This window comes from Cryptomeria japonica, chromosome 11 (assembly GCF_030272615.1).
Source record: "Cryptomeria japonica chromosome 11, Sugi_1.0, whole genome shotgun sequence".
In the NCBI taxonomy this organism is placed as follows: Eukaryota; Viridiplantae; Streptophyta; class Pinopsida; order Cupressales; family Cupressaceae; genus Cryptomeria; species Cryptomeria japonica.
Window position 1 is genome coordinate 53,375,837 of NC_081415.1, and position 17,836 is coordinate 53,393,672.

The following is a 17,836-nucleotide window of genomic DNA, read 5'->3' on the forward strand; positions in this document are numbered from 1 at the left end:
CCTCCTTTATGCCAAAATGTGCATGCATGTTCATAGAGAGTTATTGTGTAGTCTAGTAATGTTCGATACAGGTGAGCATAGTTAGTACATTTTTTTTTGGGTACGTCTGTATAAAGTTGTGTGATGTGTGATATTCGTTTTTTTGTAAATTTGGATATATGAAACATTTTTAAAAGTGTGTACAGATTGTGTTGTTATATCAGATAGTAAAACAAATTTGTAGATGATATAAAATCTTTAAAAAAGAAAAAAGGGAGGGCAGACTATACAGAATTATTGTATAGTTCAATAATCTTTCTATCTTTTAACTGTAAGCTATCATATAATTGTGAACAATCAATTCAATTGAACATAACCAGTACATGTTTTTAAGTAAGTCTGTATAAAGCTATGTGATGTGTGATACTTATCAAAACTCTTTCATAAATTTGGATATATTAAACATTTTAAAAAGGAGTGCATAGACTCATGCTCTTATATAGCATAGAAAAACGAATTTAAATATAGATGATATAAAGTCTTCCAAAAAGAATAATGGAAGACCGGCTAATTAGAATTTTTTTATGGTCTAGTAATCTCTCCTTTTAACTGTAAGCTATTGTATAAAATTGTATTGTTCAATACACCTGGACATAACCAGTGCATGATTTTTAGAATGTCTGTATAAAGTTGTGTGATTCATTAAGGTTCTTTTGTAAGTTCGGATATATGAAACATTCTAAAATGGAGGGTATATGTAGGTGATATAAAACCTTCCAAAAATAAAAAAAATAAAATCAGACGGTATAGAGTTATTATATAATCTACTAATCTCTTTCCCTCTTTTAACTGTAAACTATTATATAGTTGTGTATTATTCAACATAGTTGAGCAAATCACTAGATTTTTTCAGTACATTTGTATAGAGTTGTGTGATATGTGATAAACACTAATTTTTTTTTATAAATTTAAATATATAAAACATTTAAAAAAAGATTGAATAGACTCATACTCTCATATCAGTTAATAAAACTAATTTATAGATGATATATGATCCTCTCTAAAATAAGTGCAGACAGTCCTATTAACTGTTGATTAGTTTTAAGTGAAAAGTAATCATTCAGATTATCAAATGGTTAGCTGGCTGGCTGGTTAGCTTCTGATTATTGGAGAGCTTTTATAAGAAAGATTATTATCGCTTCATCAGCTTAAGTAGGAATATAATCATTTGTTAATCAGAAGAATAGTGTAGATTTTCAAGTTCCTTTTCGATCAATTCCCATTAACTGGTATTCCTCATTGATTGTACTAATCAACTTAGACAAGCAATAATAATTCATCTTGAAGTCACCGTCATGTATTTCAACGTCTATGCTAAAGCCAAAACAACGTCTATGCTAAAGCCAAAACAACGTCTATTATTTACCTAAACAAAATATCAACCACAGCCTCAAATTGCATCATAGATATTCTTGTATACCCATCATAGGATTATCATCCCTTCTCACTGCATGAAAATTGGGTCTCATTTCCTTTTCTCCACTAGAGTTTTTGGATTCTTTCTCATCTGTTGTTTTGTAATGTAAACAAGGACGATTACTTGGTCAAGAGTACTGTGGTGTCCTATATTCTTACCTATTTCTCCCATTTCCTTTTGCCATATGACACAGTAAAATTTTTGGTTGTAGTGCCTCATTATCTGTTACACACGTATACCACGAAAGATGGCTGGGACACAATGTTATAAATATCTGAATTGTGTAGGCCATGATTTGTGTTATGACTATCAGATAGCTCTAAATTTCCTGTAAGATGGATGAGTTATATATAAACAAATTATGATGATTATGGTGTAAGCATAAGAGATTGATCTTTATTTTAATTTATAATCTTACTTAAAGATATAACTTTAAAATGCATTTACACAAACATAACGTGTTAAGCGTAGACACTTTATATGGAGCTCAAGAAAACATGTTTACACATTGATAGATTTTACAGAAAATTTAAATATGTGAATGTATAATTTTAATTTTTTATTAATCAATGTTTTATTCTGATTAATAAATATTTGTTAGGTAGAGTGTGAGTTGGGTTTGATAAATGTAATGTGTGAGATGGATTTTATGATTTTAGTTTCTCTTTTGAATAATAAGAATTCTGAGTTTTTTTCTGGTATATGGTTTCTGTCCTTGCACAAATTCTTAATTTATCTGAGTATTTCAATTCCATATCTTTTGTTCATATCCTTTGGAATGTAATGTGGTTGCTGATTGTTTAGCTAAATAGACTTTAGATGTTCCAAGAGGATGAAATGTTTGTGATTGAGGTTCTCTTTCTCTTCATTAGGTTACTCAGTTTTGACTCGTCCTTATTTTTATTTTTTTTATGTAACTATGACTGGAAATCTTCTTATATTCTCTTTAGATCCATGTTTATAGTATATCTAAATACAAATAATTTGTGTAATTAAATTCTTAATTGATAATCAATCTATTGCAGTTTGCAGATTTTGATTTTTATAAAAATGACATTTTTATATGAAGATTATCCACGTAAACCATCTCAACCCTGCGTCATGTTGAAATAAATAAAGATCGTGATAGTTTTTAAGGCTAGTTTTGAAATTTTTTGCTTAAAAAACAAAAGACTAACGTAGCACTCAAAGAATAACACAGCAAATCCTCCATGAACACTCATGGCAAACATACTTTCCATAAAGTCGCCCCTCAAATTTGAACGATTCTCCGGCAGTCTTCTGGATGGTACTTTATACAAACATACGCTGATATCACTTTATTGTATGCTGAACCGTTCGTACAAGTCATAGCTTCATAAAGGGAAAAAAATTGCTTTAAAAACTTGCATTCATGTACCCATACATTTGATATTTGGGAAATTGCTTTTACAAATACCAATGTGATTTTTATGAAATTTGAACCAGATCTTCAATGGCGTCTTTTTCCCAGTACGACATATTGATTTTTCCAGCATTTGAATAATATTACTCGGAAAAATAAGGAGCTGGATCCCTTGACATTATTGCGATGAGTTTACCCATCTGTTGCTTCGAGATTTTGATCTCCTTCAACCTTCACTGTGGTCCTGATTTTGATATTACATTTTGAAAAAAAATCAAAAGAAGGTTTTGAGAGGATTCTAAAATTTGATATCACTTGTATTATGTATTGAATCAATCAGAAAAATAAATAAATTATGCCATAATCAATACCTTAACTTCATGCAATAATTCAGAAACTTATTTAAAAAATTATATAACCCTTCTAATTAAAAACCATCTTAGATAATTTAAGATATTCAAATTAACTACTCAATAAAAAATATCATATTCATATTAATGCAAAGCTTTGGATCATAAAAGACTTCAAAATCCAGAACATACTTTGTTTTATAATTGAAAAAGATACACCTAAACTTACGAAGTGAAAACCTTTTAAGTAAATAATAAACCTTAAAAAATTTTACGTCTTTAAAATCAATAAATATTAAGCCCAAGAAGCATTTTAGAACTCTTGGTAATACCAAGAATTATGGTGCCAAATAAATATTGCAAAAACTTGTATAGAAGATTGAATCTTCATCATTCAAATACAAAACATATTTTTTTATAATTAAAATTTGTAAATATTTAACTAACTTGATATAAATTTGCCAATTACCAAAAAAAACAACAACTTTAAATTCAAATAGACTCAATCACAAATAGTTAGAGTTTAGACTAAAATAAATCTAGCAAAGACCATTTTATCCTTGCCCAGCAAGAAAAAATGTTTATGAGACTGCATTGATAAAAAAAAAAATTGGCTTAAAAAACACCTACAATGTAATTCTGCTGAATCCTTTATAATCATGGAAGAGAGTCCACAAATCTTACATACTTTAGCCTCTTCAGTTTTAAAAATACACCCACATTCTATAAATTATTTTAATTTTTACAATCTCCAGACCCCATTTCCTCTTAATTGATATTCTGCTCTTTTGTGATGATGGATATATCTCTGGAGGCAGATTTGCTATCTCAAGCCTTCTGAAGAATTTTTCCCAGGACTGCAAGAGTTCATTGCCTATGCTGACTATCATACTGTTTTCCATTTCATCCTTTCTTTGAATGTCTCAAATTGCACCAAGTATTTCACTGAGGAGCTTCATGTTTTCCATTGCATGTTAAATGGCTGTCAATATTAATCAGGGCATTAACTATTAATCATCAGTCCCCACAGAAGCTGACACAGAATCTGAACAATTTTGAGCATTTTGCCACCAGAGGCCATCATTACTAGTTCTATTCCTTTTGTTTGGAGTTGTATTATTGTCACTGTCATTGGAGGATGACCTACCAAGAGTTAGGGCAGTTTGCACTTCCAATCTTGATTTGCTGTCATTGGATTCACAAGTATTATCTTCTGCAAAGAAGTTCTTAGTTGAATTCTCAATGTTGTGTTGAGTAGAGGACCATATCACAGATCTATCAGGACCCAGCAAATTTTCAGCATCAGAGTTCCAGGATAGTTTAGAAGCATCACCATTGTTTCTTATGCTCTCATTAATAGAGGATTGCAGTTGCAGTTTAGAGTCCTTCAACATGCTATCTCCACACATATTCCATGAACAAGAGAAAGGAATTTGACTTTCATGTCCACAATTTTGATTCCATTTATTACCCAATTCTCTAACTGATTCACTTGATATTTGAGCCTGAATTAACCACACAAAAGACTAGAATCAATTATCACAGTTTATTTGTTGTGCATTTTAAGCTTCTTCATCCATTAAAAAACATTACTTATTTCAAGATTCTAAGAATTATGTGTACCTCTAAAGAAGTTAAATCCACAGTAGAAATCTGGTCTGCATGTTGACGCTGAAAGAAGGATGGCAAAGTGGATGATGTCCCTTGAATTTGGGTATATAGATTGGCAACTGAGTTGTTGTGGTGCAAAAGAAGTGGATCTTCTGAATCCAGCTTTTTTGAACACTCATGACAACTGTTTAATTTCTGAATGTTATAAAAGTCCAGACTGGTGGCCTTCAGCTTGTCAAAGTGAGGTTTATCCTTACAGGGATAAACTTCACCACCCACCATCTTAGCATCCTGAACTGCTGTGCTACTTTATTACAGGAACATTTAATCAGTTACAGTGAATATTTCCTATCATCTTTGCATGAAATTCAAAAGTAAATAAAATATAAAAAATTCTATTATAGAATGTTTTGTGGATTCCTTATGTTTTATGGGGTAACCATTATGAACATTTTGGGCTTTCTTTGTTATCTTAAAATTATCAGAATTTCAGGCTCCCTAGATATCTCCCAACCAAGCAAAACAACACAGAGAAATGATTGGAATGAAAATTTTTTATAGATGTTAAGACCAGTGATGTAAGCAAAGCCATGATACTGAAATCTTTGTTAGTCTTACACTAGATAGATAATAAATCTAAACTAATACAAATAACTTCCTTCAAGTTGCTTTATGATATGAGTTTTGATAAATCATTGTATTTTGTTTTTAATATTTTATAAAATAGTTTGGATCATATTTTATTATTTATTATTAGTATAGTTTTTTCTTTTCTTGTTATCTCATTTTAATAATGGATGATGAAATACTATCAAATAATGAAAATAATTTTTATATAATCAAGTTATAAAATACATCAAAATAATATTCTACATTGATTGTACACTTTAATTATATAAAAATTAAAACAATTTAAAAAATAATAAAATGTAATTTGAATTTTAGTCTATATAAAATTGCCACATTTTTTACAGATTTATATTCAATGAATTTATGAACTTGGAAACAAGATGTCAAAAGCTTATAAAGAGGATAATAGAAGAATATTATATTTTCTATAATATTTATTTATTTTTTAAATTTGATAATTAAATTTTTATTTTCTTTTATTTTTATAAATCATTAATAGAGAAGATGTTGATTTTTATGTATATTTATATTAAAATTTAATAAAAATAATTGTGTTTTTATTATTGATAAAAAATGTTTATTTTTAATAATTTAATATGTATTATTTTAAATGAAAGTTTAGGATATTTATGAAATGAATATGAAATTATTGATAAGTCTTATTATTAAATATAATTTATACTAAATGAAACATTTATAAAAGATTAATTATACAAGACTACCTTAGAAATTATTAAAAATATTATATAAATGCTAAAACAAGAACTCCCTATTCTTAGATAGAATCAGAAGACACAATGGCACTTGAACATAACAAATCAATAATCTAGCTACTCAGAGCATTGAAACATTAAAAAAACATGAATAGATATTCTCATAATAAACTGAAACAAGAAAAAATATTGAAGAAAAACATGGTAATTGTAAGAAATTGTTGTATTGATATAGGCTCTAACCCTTTTAAGTTTCAATATGCTTGTGTTTTGCAATATGTTATTCTTTGAATGAGAAATTGAAAAGAGTAATTATAACAAAATATTAGATCTTGGCATTGAATGAGAAATTGAAAGGAATAATTACAACTACAAGGAGTTTCTACATACTTGAGATTTGCAATGTACTAGTCTTTGAATAAGAAAATCAAAAGAATAATTATATCTATAACAAATATCTCTTCTTTCTAAATCTTCCTTTAATGAGATTTGTGTATGTGGGTAAGTTAATACTCCTTGAAACATTTCTTATTTAGAGAAACACATGAATAAAAGAAAGGATAAACAATATGGGATATAAGTAGAAGAAATATTATTATCACCAAATTTATATAGAATAATATCATTTCAAATTAGGATCTTTTAGAAAATGAAACCCATCCCTCTCAAATATTAGACATATATAAACGTGTCTTTAAAAAAAACTAAAATTTTAAGATTATCATATCACTTTTATTAACTCATAACTTTCAAATATATGTAATATATAGAAATAATCATATATTTAAGAAAATCAAGATTAAAATATTAAAATTATAATATGCTAATAATTTTTAATATCTAATATGTAGTTATGATCTCATTACAATATCTTATGATCTAATACTTTTGTTGGTCATATGGACCGATAAGGTGTACATACCCTACCCCCGTGTGGGATTTGAACTTGCGACCTCTCTTCCAAGACCACAAGTTCTCCACTACTAGACCAACTCAAATTGTACCATAATTTTTTAAATATTATTGTTCATCTTTCTTTTAAAAATAGTATTTACCATTTCATGATAATTTGAAAATTATCTCTACTTCTCATATTACTGTTCTTATTATAAAAATTTAATTTTAACACTTAAACCATTCTATAAGACTTGGTAAAATTGATTCCTTTCACATATCTTTCATTCTTATGCAATTCTTTTTTTATCTCAAGTGTCATCAAGTGTCATTGGACTTTCTTTTTAACATTTATTAAGAAATATTTACCAAATTCAATTAGTGTAGATTCTAAGGCCTTCTCTTAACTATAAAATTACAAAAAATTCAAATTTAAAAATCTTTATGTATATATAAAATTAACTAATTAATTAATTTAAGAATTCATTACATAGAAGTATACATATATAATGAATTATATTAAACTAGTGATGAAGTCTTAAACTTGTTTTTGAATATATGTACTATTAGCATTGGATTAATAAACATGTAACAGTTATATTTGATTTCAAATCAAATTATATTCGATTTTAAATCATTTATATTAAAATGATTATTTATTAATTATTGTATGTTGACAAAGATGTATATTATAGAAAATACATAATTTTCTTTTATAAAATGATATATAAATTGAAAGTTATATATTAAATTACTATTTTTAATGATAAGGAATATTTTTGTTTATATTAAACAATACTAATATAAAATATTTTTATTTATGAAAACTGTTATTATGATTTTTTTTGAGTTGGGGCAAGTAAATCATTCCATAAGCTTATTGGAATCCGAAATCAATAATGGGCCGAAGCGGATAAGGTGTTCATACCCTACCCCTTGTGGGATTTAAACTTCTGACCTCTCTTTGGAGAGCACAAATTCTTTATCATTGGACCAACTCTAATTGTACGATAACAAATTTATATGTTATTATTTTATGAAAATGGTCTAAACTTAGCACGCTTCTACCTCATAAGAATAAATGACATTTAAACTGGAAGCTGGTTACAAATGGATAATTTCACAAGTTATCCCTATAGCGATGCTATCCAATAGTTCTTAGATCACTACAGAACGAGAATGCATACTGAAAAGAGACAGAAACCCCATTAAATCTGCACATTTTAACTGGAAAATAAGGATTTTCAACACTAAGGATGAGAGAATTCATAAATTGAATTCATGTCTGGTCTTGCACTCTCCTAATGACTTGCACTCATTTTAGATTAAGAGAAAAACACTTTAGAATTATAAGGCATTACAAGCCATGAATTGAGATTCAGAAATTCTAAGCATTTTTCAGTAATAAGCATGATACTAGTTTTGAATATTCAAGCGTATTTGGAAATAGGCAAGTTTAATCTTTTCTACACAGGTAACTAATGTTTTCCTCAATTTATAAGTGTAGTATGTTTCATACTTTGTAAGAATATACTATTAATGGATCATAGCACCTACTCAAGTGTTCTAATAATTATGTAATACTATCAGTATTATCAGCTCTTTTTCATTCTTAATAAATTGTAGTAATGAGTATGATCTTAGATTTGGCGTATGAAAGGAAGTAGGCAAGTATGCCTATTTGACAGTTTGATCTTTCTATAAAGGCAGCCAATTAATGTTTTTTTTTCAGTTGATCAGTGTAGATTCTTTCACCATTACAGATCCTTTGTAAGAAAATACCATGAATGGATCATAGCACTCTAAACTCTCAACTGCACTAATATTTATGTAATAATATCAGTATTAGATGACCTCTTCTTAATTCTAAGATATTTGCTAGTATTGAATCTTGTTAAAAGATGATAAAAGTATAAGATCTCAAAATCAAAGATAAATATACATCTTAATAAAAAGATTTATACTGATAATTTATTCCATAATTCATTACATAACACAACATATATATTTTGTTTAAAAACAACAATTACCCCTCTCACAATTCATTATACAAAGTTCTAAATTTGATCTCTAATTCCATATCATGATATGTGAACAGTAATAATAATTTCAATGTTATCCATTACACTAATTTTATAAGAAACATACAAGAAGTTCAGAAATTCTGAACTTACCTGGAGTAATGAAGAGCTAAGCTGAATTTAACTATTTAAATTTTCAAAACACAACATATCTTTTGTTTAAAAACAACAATTACCCCACACAATTCATTATACTAAGTTCTAAATTTGATCTCTAATTCCATATCATGATATGTGAACAGTAATAATAATTTCAATGTCATCCATTACACTAATTCTATAAGAAACATACAAGAAGTTGAGAAATTCTGAACTTACCTGGAGTGATGAAGAGCCAAGCTGAGGCCACCTGTAGGAACAGTGAGAGGCTGCAATTTCCAAAGAGATTCCAAAGTGGGCTGCCTCATTTTACACTTGATATAAGTCTCATAAGTTGCACACCCCAACAACCAGAGGCGATCACCATAACAAGCCAACATTCTGCCCACCTCTCTGATAACAATCTCCACAGGAGAATAAGAACAGCAAGAACTTCTATTAAAATTCTGGTTCATTTCCAGAGTCCAACGAAGATCTCCCACATAGAGAATAACCCCACGAAGGCAACAACTAGCCACAGTTGTGTTCAAAGCTGAAAGCTTCCTCTCCAGCTCATCTCTACTGCAATGAAGGCAAGAAAAAATCTGAGGCCCAATGACCTGAACATTCTTTATACAATCTGGTATGTCTCCAGATTCAATGCGGGTGAAGAGCTGGCGAAGAATACATTCTGTGTAAAAGGGTTCATCTCCTACTATTACAGTAGTTTTCCTCTTCTGAAATGCCAGTGCCTCAACTAAGGATTCCATGTCTTTAGAAAATGAGGGCTTATATTGTTTCTCTTTAGCTCTACAGTTTTGTGCCTGCATACTCAACAACCCTCCACCACCACCACTACCAACACTGCCGCCACCACCGCCGCCACTGATTTGCAAAGAGTAGCTGAGATGGGTATTGTTCTCAAGGCTATATTTGAGATTAGGGCTATAAAATCCAGCCTCTCTCATCACCCTACTCACACTGGGATCATCAAGGATGGAGATCACAAGCTGTTCGATCTCCACCTTGACACCCAACAGTGGCTGGGCTTGTTGCTGTTCTATGCAGCCTCGCCGCTGGTTGGCCTGCGCTCGCTTGAGCGCAGCGATCAGGGCATTAGACAGTGATGGCTGTCCAGCGCCTGCGGCAGCAGGCAAGCGGTTGAGCGCCACATTGAAACATACTTCTAACGCCCTCCACTGCAACGGATGCGAGCGCAGACAGGCACGGCGAAGGAGTGATGATTCTGATCCAAGCAACATCACTGCTACATGCAGTGGTGTTGCTTGGGCATGGCCGCGCCGCCTGGCTAGCCCCACTGCACTTCTCACAGCAGCTGCTGCCTCCACTGTGAGAGTGTGCTGCACTGTGCATCCTCCTGCTCTCATTCTCTGTGAAACAAAACAAGAAATCTAGATATAGGAATAACTAGAGTAGCTCAGGAACTCCTTTTACATAACTAGTTCTTCCCCCCAACTGGTTGTTCTCATATAGCATAATCTCAAGTGGATGTCAGCTTCAGGTTCATCTGTAGAGAGAAATATGAGCAGTACTTGTAATTAGCCATGGGCATATGAAGTGCATGAATGATGTTGAACTTGTTCGTGAAGGTATGCCATATAACTTTTGCTCCATTATTGTGGCCCTGCCTCTTCATCTTCAGTACAGTTAAAATCCTTCTCTTGTGACTTTCCATCTCATGGCGTACGGGACCAGCAACCTATCAGTGTGAAAACCAGGACCCACTTAAAAAACATTCCAAAAACACATTCAATCTTTAAACCATAAATGTATACCACTTTACTTTTACTTTATATTTTTTTATTTCTTTTGTTTTTATTTATTTTAAGGACTCCACTTGTGTTTCCTCATTTGTCCATTTAACAGCTTCCCCAACTTACTGTCTAACCTAAAAATGTTTTATACTAATTCCTAGCCTAAATTTTTAAAATTAGTAGTTAATGTCTATTATTGTCTCTCTTTTATCATTTTAAATTTTAAATTTATATAATTTATTTTTTAAAATTTTTCATACATTTAATTTTAGTTTTTAAATGTAAATAATTTTATTCAATAATTTATAAGAAATTATTTTTCTTTATTGTGATAATTATTCTTTATGATGTATAAATATATATATATCTTTTTTTCTTTCTTATATAATATTTTATTAAATATTTTTATTTTGTCTATTTAAGCTTTTTCAAGCTAGTTTTATATAAAATATAGTACAACAAATTATGACGATTCCATATATTTAAATTCCATTTTTAAAAGAATCCATTTTTTCACTTTTCTATTAACTTATATTTTTATCACTAGACATAATCGATAATTTTATTTTATAGTTTTCAATGATAATATAGTATGGTCAGTTTGTAAATACCTTTTATACTAGCTAACATTGAAATTTGAATATATTTATTGTTTAAGTTTAATTATTAAATAGATTAACTTATTCATAATTTTTCAATTCATATATACATAAATAAATACACCCAACACTTTTTTCTTAGTTAAAATTGAAATCTAAATATACATATTATTTAAGCTCTACAATAAAAATTATTGTACATTTAAGTTTTAACAAATTAAACATAAAAATTATTTCCAGTGTTTTCAAATTGTTGTTGTTTTTTTTTTTTAATTTATTTTAAAGCAAGTTGTGCCTAGGGGCAGTACCCATTATATTTCCACCAGAAAGATGCACTCCTTAAACTACATCTCATAGGGATCAGTTATATAGATACTTAATCCCATTACCCATTACCACCAACTTATCTCCTCCTCCTTAAAGAAAGAGATCAACATTTTCCTAGAGGAAGGCTTCAAACCTTTCCATGCCATTTTCCTTCACAATGCCAGCCTTGAAGATGGACCAAGCCTTCTGCATCTTCTTCTTCTTCCCTTCTGCCTGCAAATAGAAATAACTCAGCATGCACCCGTCTGCGAGATTGGAAACTATCCCATCTAAAGCTCTCATTAACTCTAGGTAAATCCCTTCCTCCACCATCCTATGCAGAATTTCGTTTGTCAATATAGCATGGCCCAACACCTAAATGATTGGATGGAACAGATCTTCCATCAGCTAGTCGTCATGGACATGACCCCCAGACCAGTAGTCAGGTCCCAGAATGTCGACTACCGTGTCTTTCTCCTGCTCATTTGCCTTCTTAAACAGTCGCTCAACCTACTCCTCAGGCGATTCCTCCAATCCAGAAATCTTACTGCACTTGCAAATGATGCCTAAATGATCTGCCATTCTCCTTTATTCAGGAAAAGAGACCAAGAATGGGTCTATAAATAATATTCTCCGCTGGTCTACTGTTAATGCCACCCCATCCAAGGAAGCTTGGAACAATCCGACTATCAGACAACTTGTTTCCATACGTACTGACATGAATGAAAACTTACCAAAGCCTCTCCCGATCTTCCTTTAAATCCACTAGTTTTCCTCTAGGGATCCCATCATCCTCTACCTATGTCGTCGAAGACATCACAACTATCCAACTCTTGTCCTCATGATAGATCCCCTGTCCCTAGATATGATCTCCTGAAGTACAATCAACATGGTCTCAGCCCTGCCAAATTCTCTGGCAGAACCCTCCTCAATCCCTATATTCACCAAATGGTCTGTGGCTTTGTTTCCCTCCCGAAACATGTGTTGAATGTGATATTCACCAAGAAGAGTCAAAAGAGATTTTATCCTCGGGATCCAGGATGCCAATCGCCAGTTCTAGAATACGGACTTGGACAAACCATTGAGGATGATCTGAGAATCTCCTTCGATAATGAGTTTGTCTATCCCATTATTAACACTCCACTGAAGCCCTACCTCCAACACAACAATCTCTACCACATTGTTGGTAGCTATGCCAACCGGACCCGAAAGGGCATGCACCACCTCCCCAGCCTCGTTTATGATGATATCTCCCACACCACTCCGGCCTGGATTACCGCTACTAGCTCCATCAAAATTTAATTTCTTCCAACCTCCTGGTGGGACCTGCCACAAGGCTTTTTTTCTGTGTTCTTTTCTATCATATAATCTATGATCACTAATCTGCTTGAAGGACCAAGATTTCTCCATATCAAAATCCCACTTCGCTAAAAAATTGTAATTCACCCCTTGGATTCTACCATTGACAAATTCCTCTATCGCACTCTTAATCTTAACCAAAAGGACATGTACCTCTAATGCTTCTTCCTTGAAAATCCTCCTATTACGTTCCTTCCAGATATGCCAAACTAGCATTGAAGGGCTAACAATCCAAAGAATTCCCCATTTAGAGAATCTACCTTTGGTCGGCTAGGATAAGAGAAAGTCCTTTAAGGTTAAATTTGTGATGGTGGGGAAGTGCAACAAGTCTAGAAGCCAATCCCAACATTGACTGGTAAATGGGCACCAATAAAGGAGATTCTCTGTCGATTCCTCCTGCTGCTTAAACATGATGCACCAATTTGGCCCCGAGATCCTGATCGATTTCAATCTGCTACCAGTGAGACTTCTATCTTGGATAGAAATCCATAGAAAGGCCCCTACTTTTGGTAGAGGCCACTTGCCCCAACACAAGGTTGAAGGCCACTTACCATTCCTCTCTCTCTTCCTCCGAAGCTCATTGACTCTGTAGTCCCTCGATTTGGATGCACTCTACATCAGGCTATCTTCCTCATCTGAGTGGAACACCTTTTTATTTAGAAGAACATCTGACAACCACTTATGATTTGCTTGATGCCATTCTCCCATGCTCTTCCATGTCACAGAGGACAGGTTGGGAAGAGTTTGAAAATAATTAGCCACCCACAGCCCAACAGATGCTTCAATCTGGTTGACCCAATCTTTATCTTCAAAAATGTCTGTTATTGGCTCCTCCCCATTCCAAGAATCACACCAAAATATTGCTCTTTTACCATTGCCAATCTTCCAGGTAAGATGTTCCGTGAGTAGCTTACGGCTTTCCCAAATGAATTTCCAAAATGGAGAACCTCTTGCTGAGTTGGCCACTGTCAAAATTTTGTCGAGAGAATTGGAATCAAGATATTTCACAACCAAAATTATGCACCAAATTTTTTGAGGGAATTTGTACATCTTCCAAGCTAGCTTGGCTCCTAAAGCCAGATTTTGTAAATTCATCTTTCATAGTCTTGCCCCTCCTTCCTCCTTGATCATACAGGTAGTGTCCCAATTAATCAAAGGAATCTTTCTAGCTTCCTTCGAACCATCCCACAAGAATTTCTTAAGCAATCCATCTAGAGCCAGGGAAGCTCTAGTAATTAACCTATAGAAAGACATGTAATAAGTGGGGATGGCTAATAAAACTGCCTTAATCATTTGAATTCTCCCGCCCTGTGACAACCACCTATTTTTTCAGGATGCTGCTTTGTATTGGCATTTGTTGATCACCTCTTCCCACAATTTGTTGTCGGCTCTTCCAGCAAAGAGTGGGACGCCAAGATAAGTAATTGGAAATTCATCCAGCTCAAACTCCAAAATTTTTGCAATTTTAGACTTGAGTGTTCTATTGGTGTCTAGGAAGAAAACCATTGATTTGTTCTTATTCATACATTGGTCGGAGCATGACTCATAGGAATCGAGCACCCTTCTAATATATTTTGCCTCCCTTTCCGTAGCCTCCCCGAAGAGGATGGTATCGTCAGCAAATTGGGAATGAGAGATAGGCTCCATATTTTCATGAATGGAGATCCCTCTCCAGAGGCCCAGACTAACCTACTTTTTAATGTTTCTCCCCAATATTTCTACCATTAGAACAAATAAAAAGGGGGACATGGTATCGCCTTATCTCAACCCATTAGTAGCCTGGAAAAAACCACACACCAAACCATTCACAAGAATAGAGAAATTGACTGAAGACATGTAGTGCTTAATGCATTGCACCCAATTTTTATCGAAGCCAAACTGAAGTAGAACATCCAGCAGAAAGGACCACCTAACCCTATCATATGCCTTGTTGACATCTAATATAATAATCATACCTTGACTCTTGACTGATTGCATAGAATGGATGGTCTCCCCCGCCATCAAGATGTTGTCCACAATTTCTCTACTTGGAATGAAACCATGTTGTTCAGTTGAGATGATCTTATTGAGCAGAGGTTTCAATCTATTTACCAAAGCCTTCTACACAATCTTGTACAAGGAATTGTACAAAGAGATCGGGCGGAAATCCATCATGGTTGAAAAATATTGATTTTTGGGGATCAAGACTATGACCTTGTTCAATTCTCTGACAAACTTACCTTTCCTCTTGAACTCTTCCACCACCTTGAAAATATCTTCACCCATGAATCCCCAGCATTTTTGGAAAATTCCGATGTAACACCATCGGGCCCAGGAGCTTTGAATGGGGGATTATCAAATTTGGCCTTCTTAATTTCTTGCAATGAGAAGGGCCGCATTAACTGGACATTATCTTCTTTTGAAACTGTTATGGGGATGACATCCAACATGGGAGAAGGAAGTTGGTCGGCATGGCAATCCCCTAAGAGAGCTTCGAAATTATAAACTGCTATGTCTCTATGTCCTCTGCCTCATCCTACCAGACTCTGAAACTGTCTTGAATACGGGCAATCCAGTTGTTAGCTCTATTGACCTTGACAGAACCATGGAAGAATTTTGTTTTCAAGTCACCTTCTTTAATCCAAAGATCCCTTGATTTATCCCGCCAAAAAATTTCCTCTCTAAGAAAAAGTTCTGACAGTTCACTTTTAAGTTGTTTTTCTCTAACAAACTCGTCATTGGACATACCTACCGAGATGATAATTTTGTTCAAATTATCTAACTCAGATTCCACTTTGATCTTTACTGCAAAAATATTCTTGAACGATACCTTTTTCCACTGTCTATTTTTCTTCTTAACCATCTTGAGCCTTTTAACAAAGAAAAAGCTCGAGGTGCCTGAGAAAATATCGCTTTCTATCCACCATGATTCCACATTTGGCAGAAAATCCTTAGCTCTCCACCACATACTTTGGAACTTGAAACTCCCTTTGTAATTCTTATTGACTTCCTAGGATCTTAATTAAATCGGGAAATGATCTGATAGCAATAATGGGAGAATACAGGAGTCCAAGTTGAAAGCAGAATCTATCCAAAAGGGCCCTACAAGAAATCTATCTAGTCTTTCCAAAATTCTTGCAAAATTGACTCTCCTATTGGTCCAAGTGTATTTACCGTTCTTTGGAATGACATCAAAAAGGTGATTCATGGTCACAAAGTCCCTGAATTCTTCCATCACCTTGTTGGACATTAGCAATCCCCCTTCCTTCTCTTCTAGATCAAGCAACACATTAAAGTCCCCTGCTACAATGACTCTATCTTTGTAGATGGAGTCGATCTTGTCAGAAATGTCCTTCCATGCCTTCGCTTTCTCCTCAGTCTTTGTCGGGCCATAGAAATTGACCAAGGAAAAAACCACATTATCTATCAAACTATGGGCCACTCCAAAAGTCCAATGCTCAAATTTTTCCAACTCCGTCACCTTTATGTTCTGCGGATTCTAGAGGACTCCGAATACCTTGGCAGTGCCTCTGGCTTCTTGAAAAAATCCTTCCCATGAATTGCAAGAATGAAGAAAACTGAGAGCTTTGTCTATACATAATTTAGTTTCCTGGAATAATACAATATCACTGTCTACTCTTTGCAACGCTCATTTAACCAAGCGTTTCTTGTAAGGGGCCAAAAGGCCCCTGACATTCCAAGTGGTGATCTTCATCTCTCACCAAGGGAGGCCCCTACTCCCTTGGATTTTTTCATAAACTCAAAGACATTTATGATGCCTTTCTCCTTGGCTCTATCTTCTCTCCTCTACTTGTTTGATCTTCTCCCCCAAATCCCCTTGGCCTTACCTAGCAGAATATTAGCGGATTGGCTAATACATCTCTGGTATAGTTTGTCCAAAACATCCTCCTAAAAGGAATCATCATCGGATACCCTTTCATATTCAATTTTCATGTCTAAACAACCTTTCTTTTGTAAAAGACTCTCTGTGATTAGTGGGTTATACTCCCCCTCCTTCTCCGCACTTCTCCCTGCCCCCGAACATTCTCCTGAATTTCCATCGCCCTTGAATGCCCTAGGTGCATCTGATTTCTAGAGAATCTCCTTTTCTAGAGAAATGGTTGTTGTACCACCTTATGATCTCCAACAATTTGAACCCACTTTTTGGCCAGTTTACTAATCTTAGGACAGACCTCTGCACCGTGATCCTTAAACTCACCTTTCTCCCTACATGGAGAGGGAAGTTCAACCTCGACCTGTTGCTTCCATCGCCTTTCACCAGCCTTGAGGTAAATGATGGAAGGAACCTTTTTGACCACTGCTATCTTGATCCTAGCATACAAATAGGAGTCATTCTCAATAATATCTTTGTCCACTTCCAACAACGTACCCAATGATCTTCCTATGCATTCCAGACTAGATTCCCTCCAATACTCCATTGGAAGATTATACACCCTAATCCATATGGGTTCCTTGTACACTGCTAACAGAACATGATCAAAATTAGACTGCCATGGTTGAAGATACAGGTGGGCCGAACCAAAAAACTAGTGTTGTTCATTCAAGATCCTATTTCTAATTGTTTCCTCTTTGAAAACCACGATAAAGAAACCTTTCAGAA

The 17,836-nt window shown here is 33.5% G+C and overlaps 1 protein-coding gene across 2 annotated transcripts; it reads right to left on the reverse strand.

Annotated features, from left to right (window-relative positions):
* Positions 1–3,711: 3,711 nt before the first annotated feature.
* On the reverse strand, positions 3,712–10,824 carry LOC131051397 (protein SMAX1-LIKE 3). 2 transcript variants are annotated; one of them, XM_057985908.2, is made up of 3 exons: positions 9,438–10,824; positions 4,814–5,105; positions 3,712–4,695 (listed from the first exon to the last, which is right to left on the reverse strand). In XM_057985908.2, the coding sequence occupies exons 1-3, from the start codon at positions 10,583–10,585 to the stop codon at positions 4,201–4,203; spliced, it is 1,935 nt and encodes a 644-aa protein (XP_057841891.1). In that variant the 5' UTR covers positions 10,586–10,824; the 3' UTR covers positions 3,712–4,200. The 2 variants fall into 2 exon arrangements, with proteins under 2 accessions (XP_057841891.1, XP_057841890.1); XM_057985907.2 differs by having other exon boundaries at positions 3,715–4,695; positions 4,814–5,108; positions 9,438–10,821.
* Positions 10,825–17,836: the final 7,012 nt, after the last annotated feature.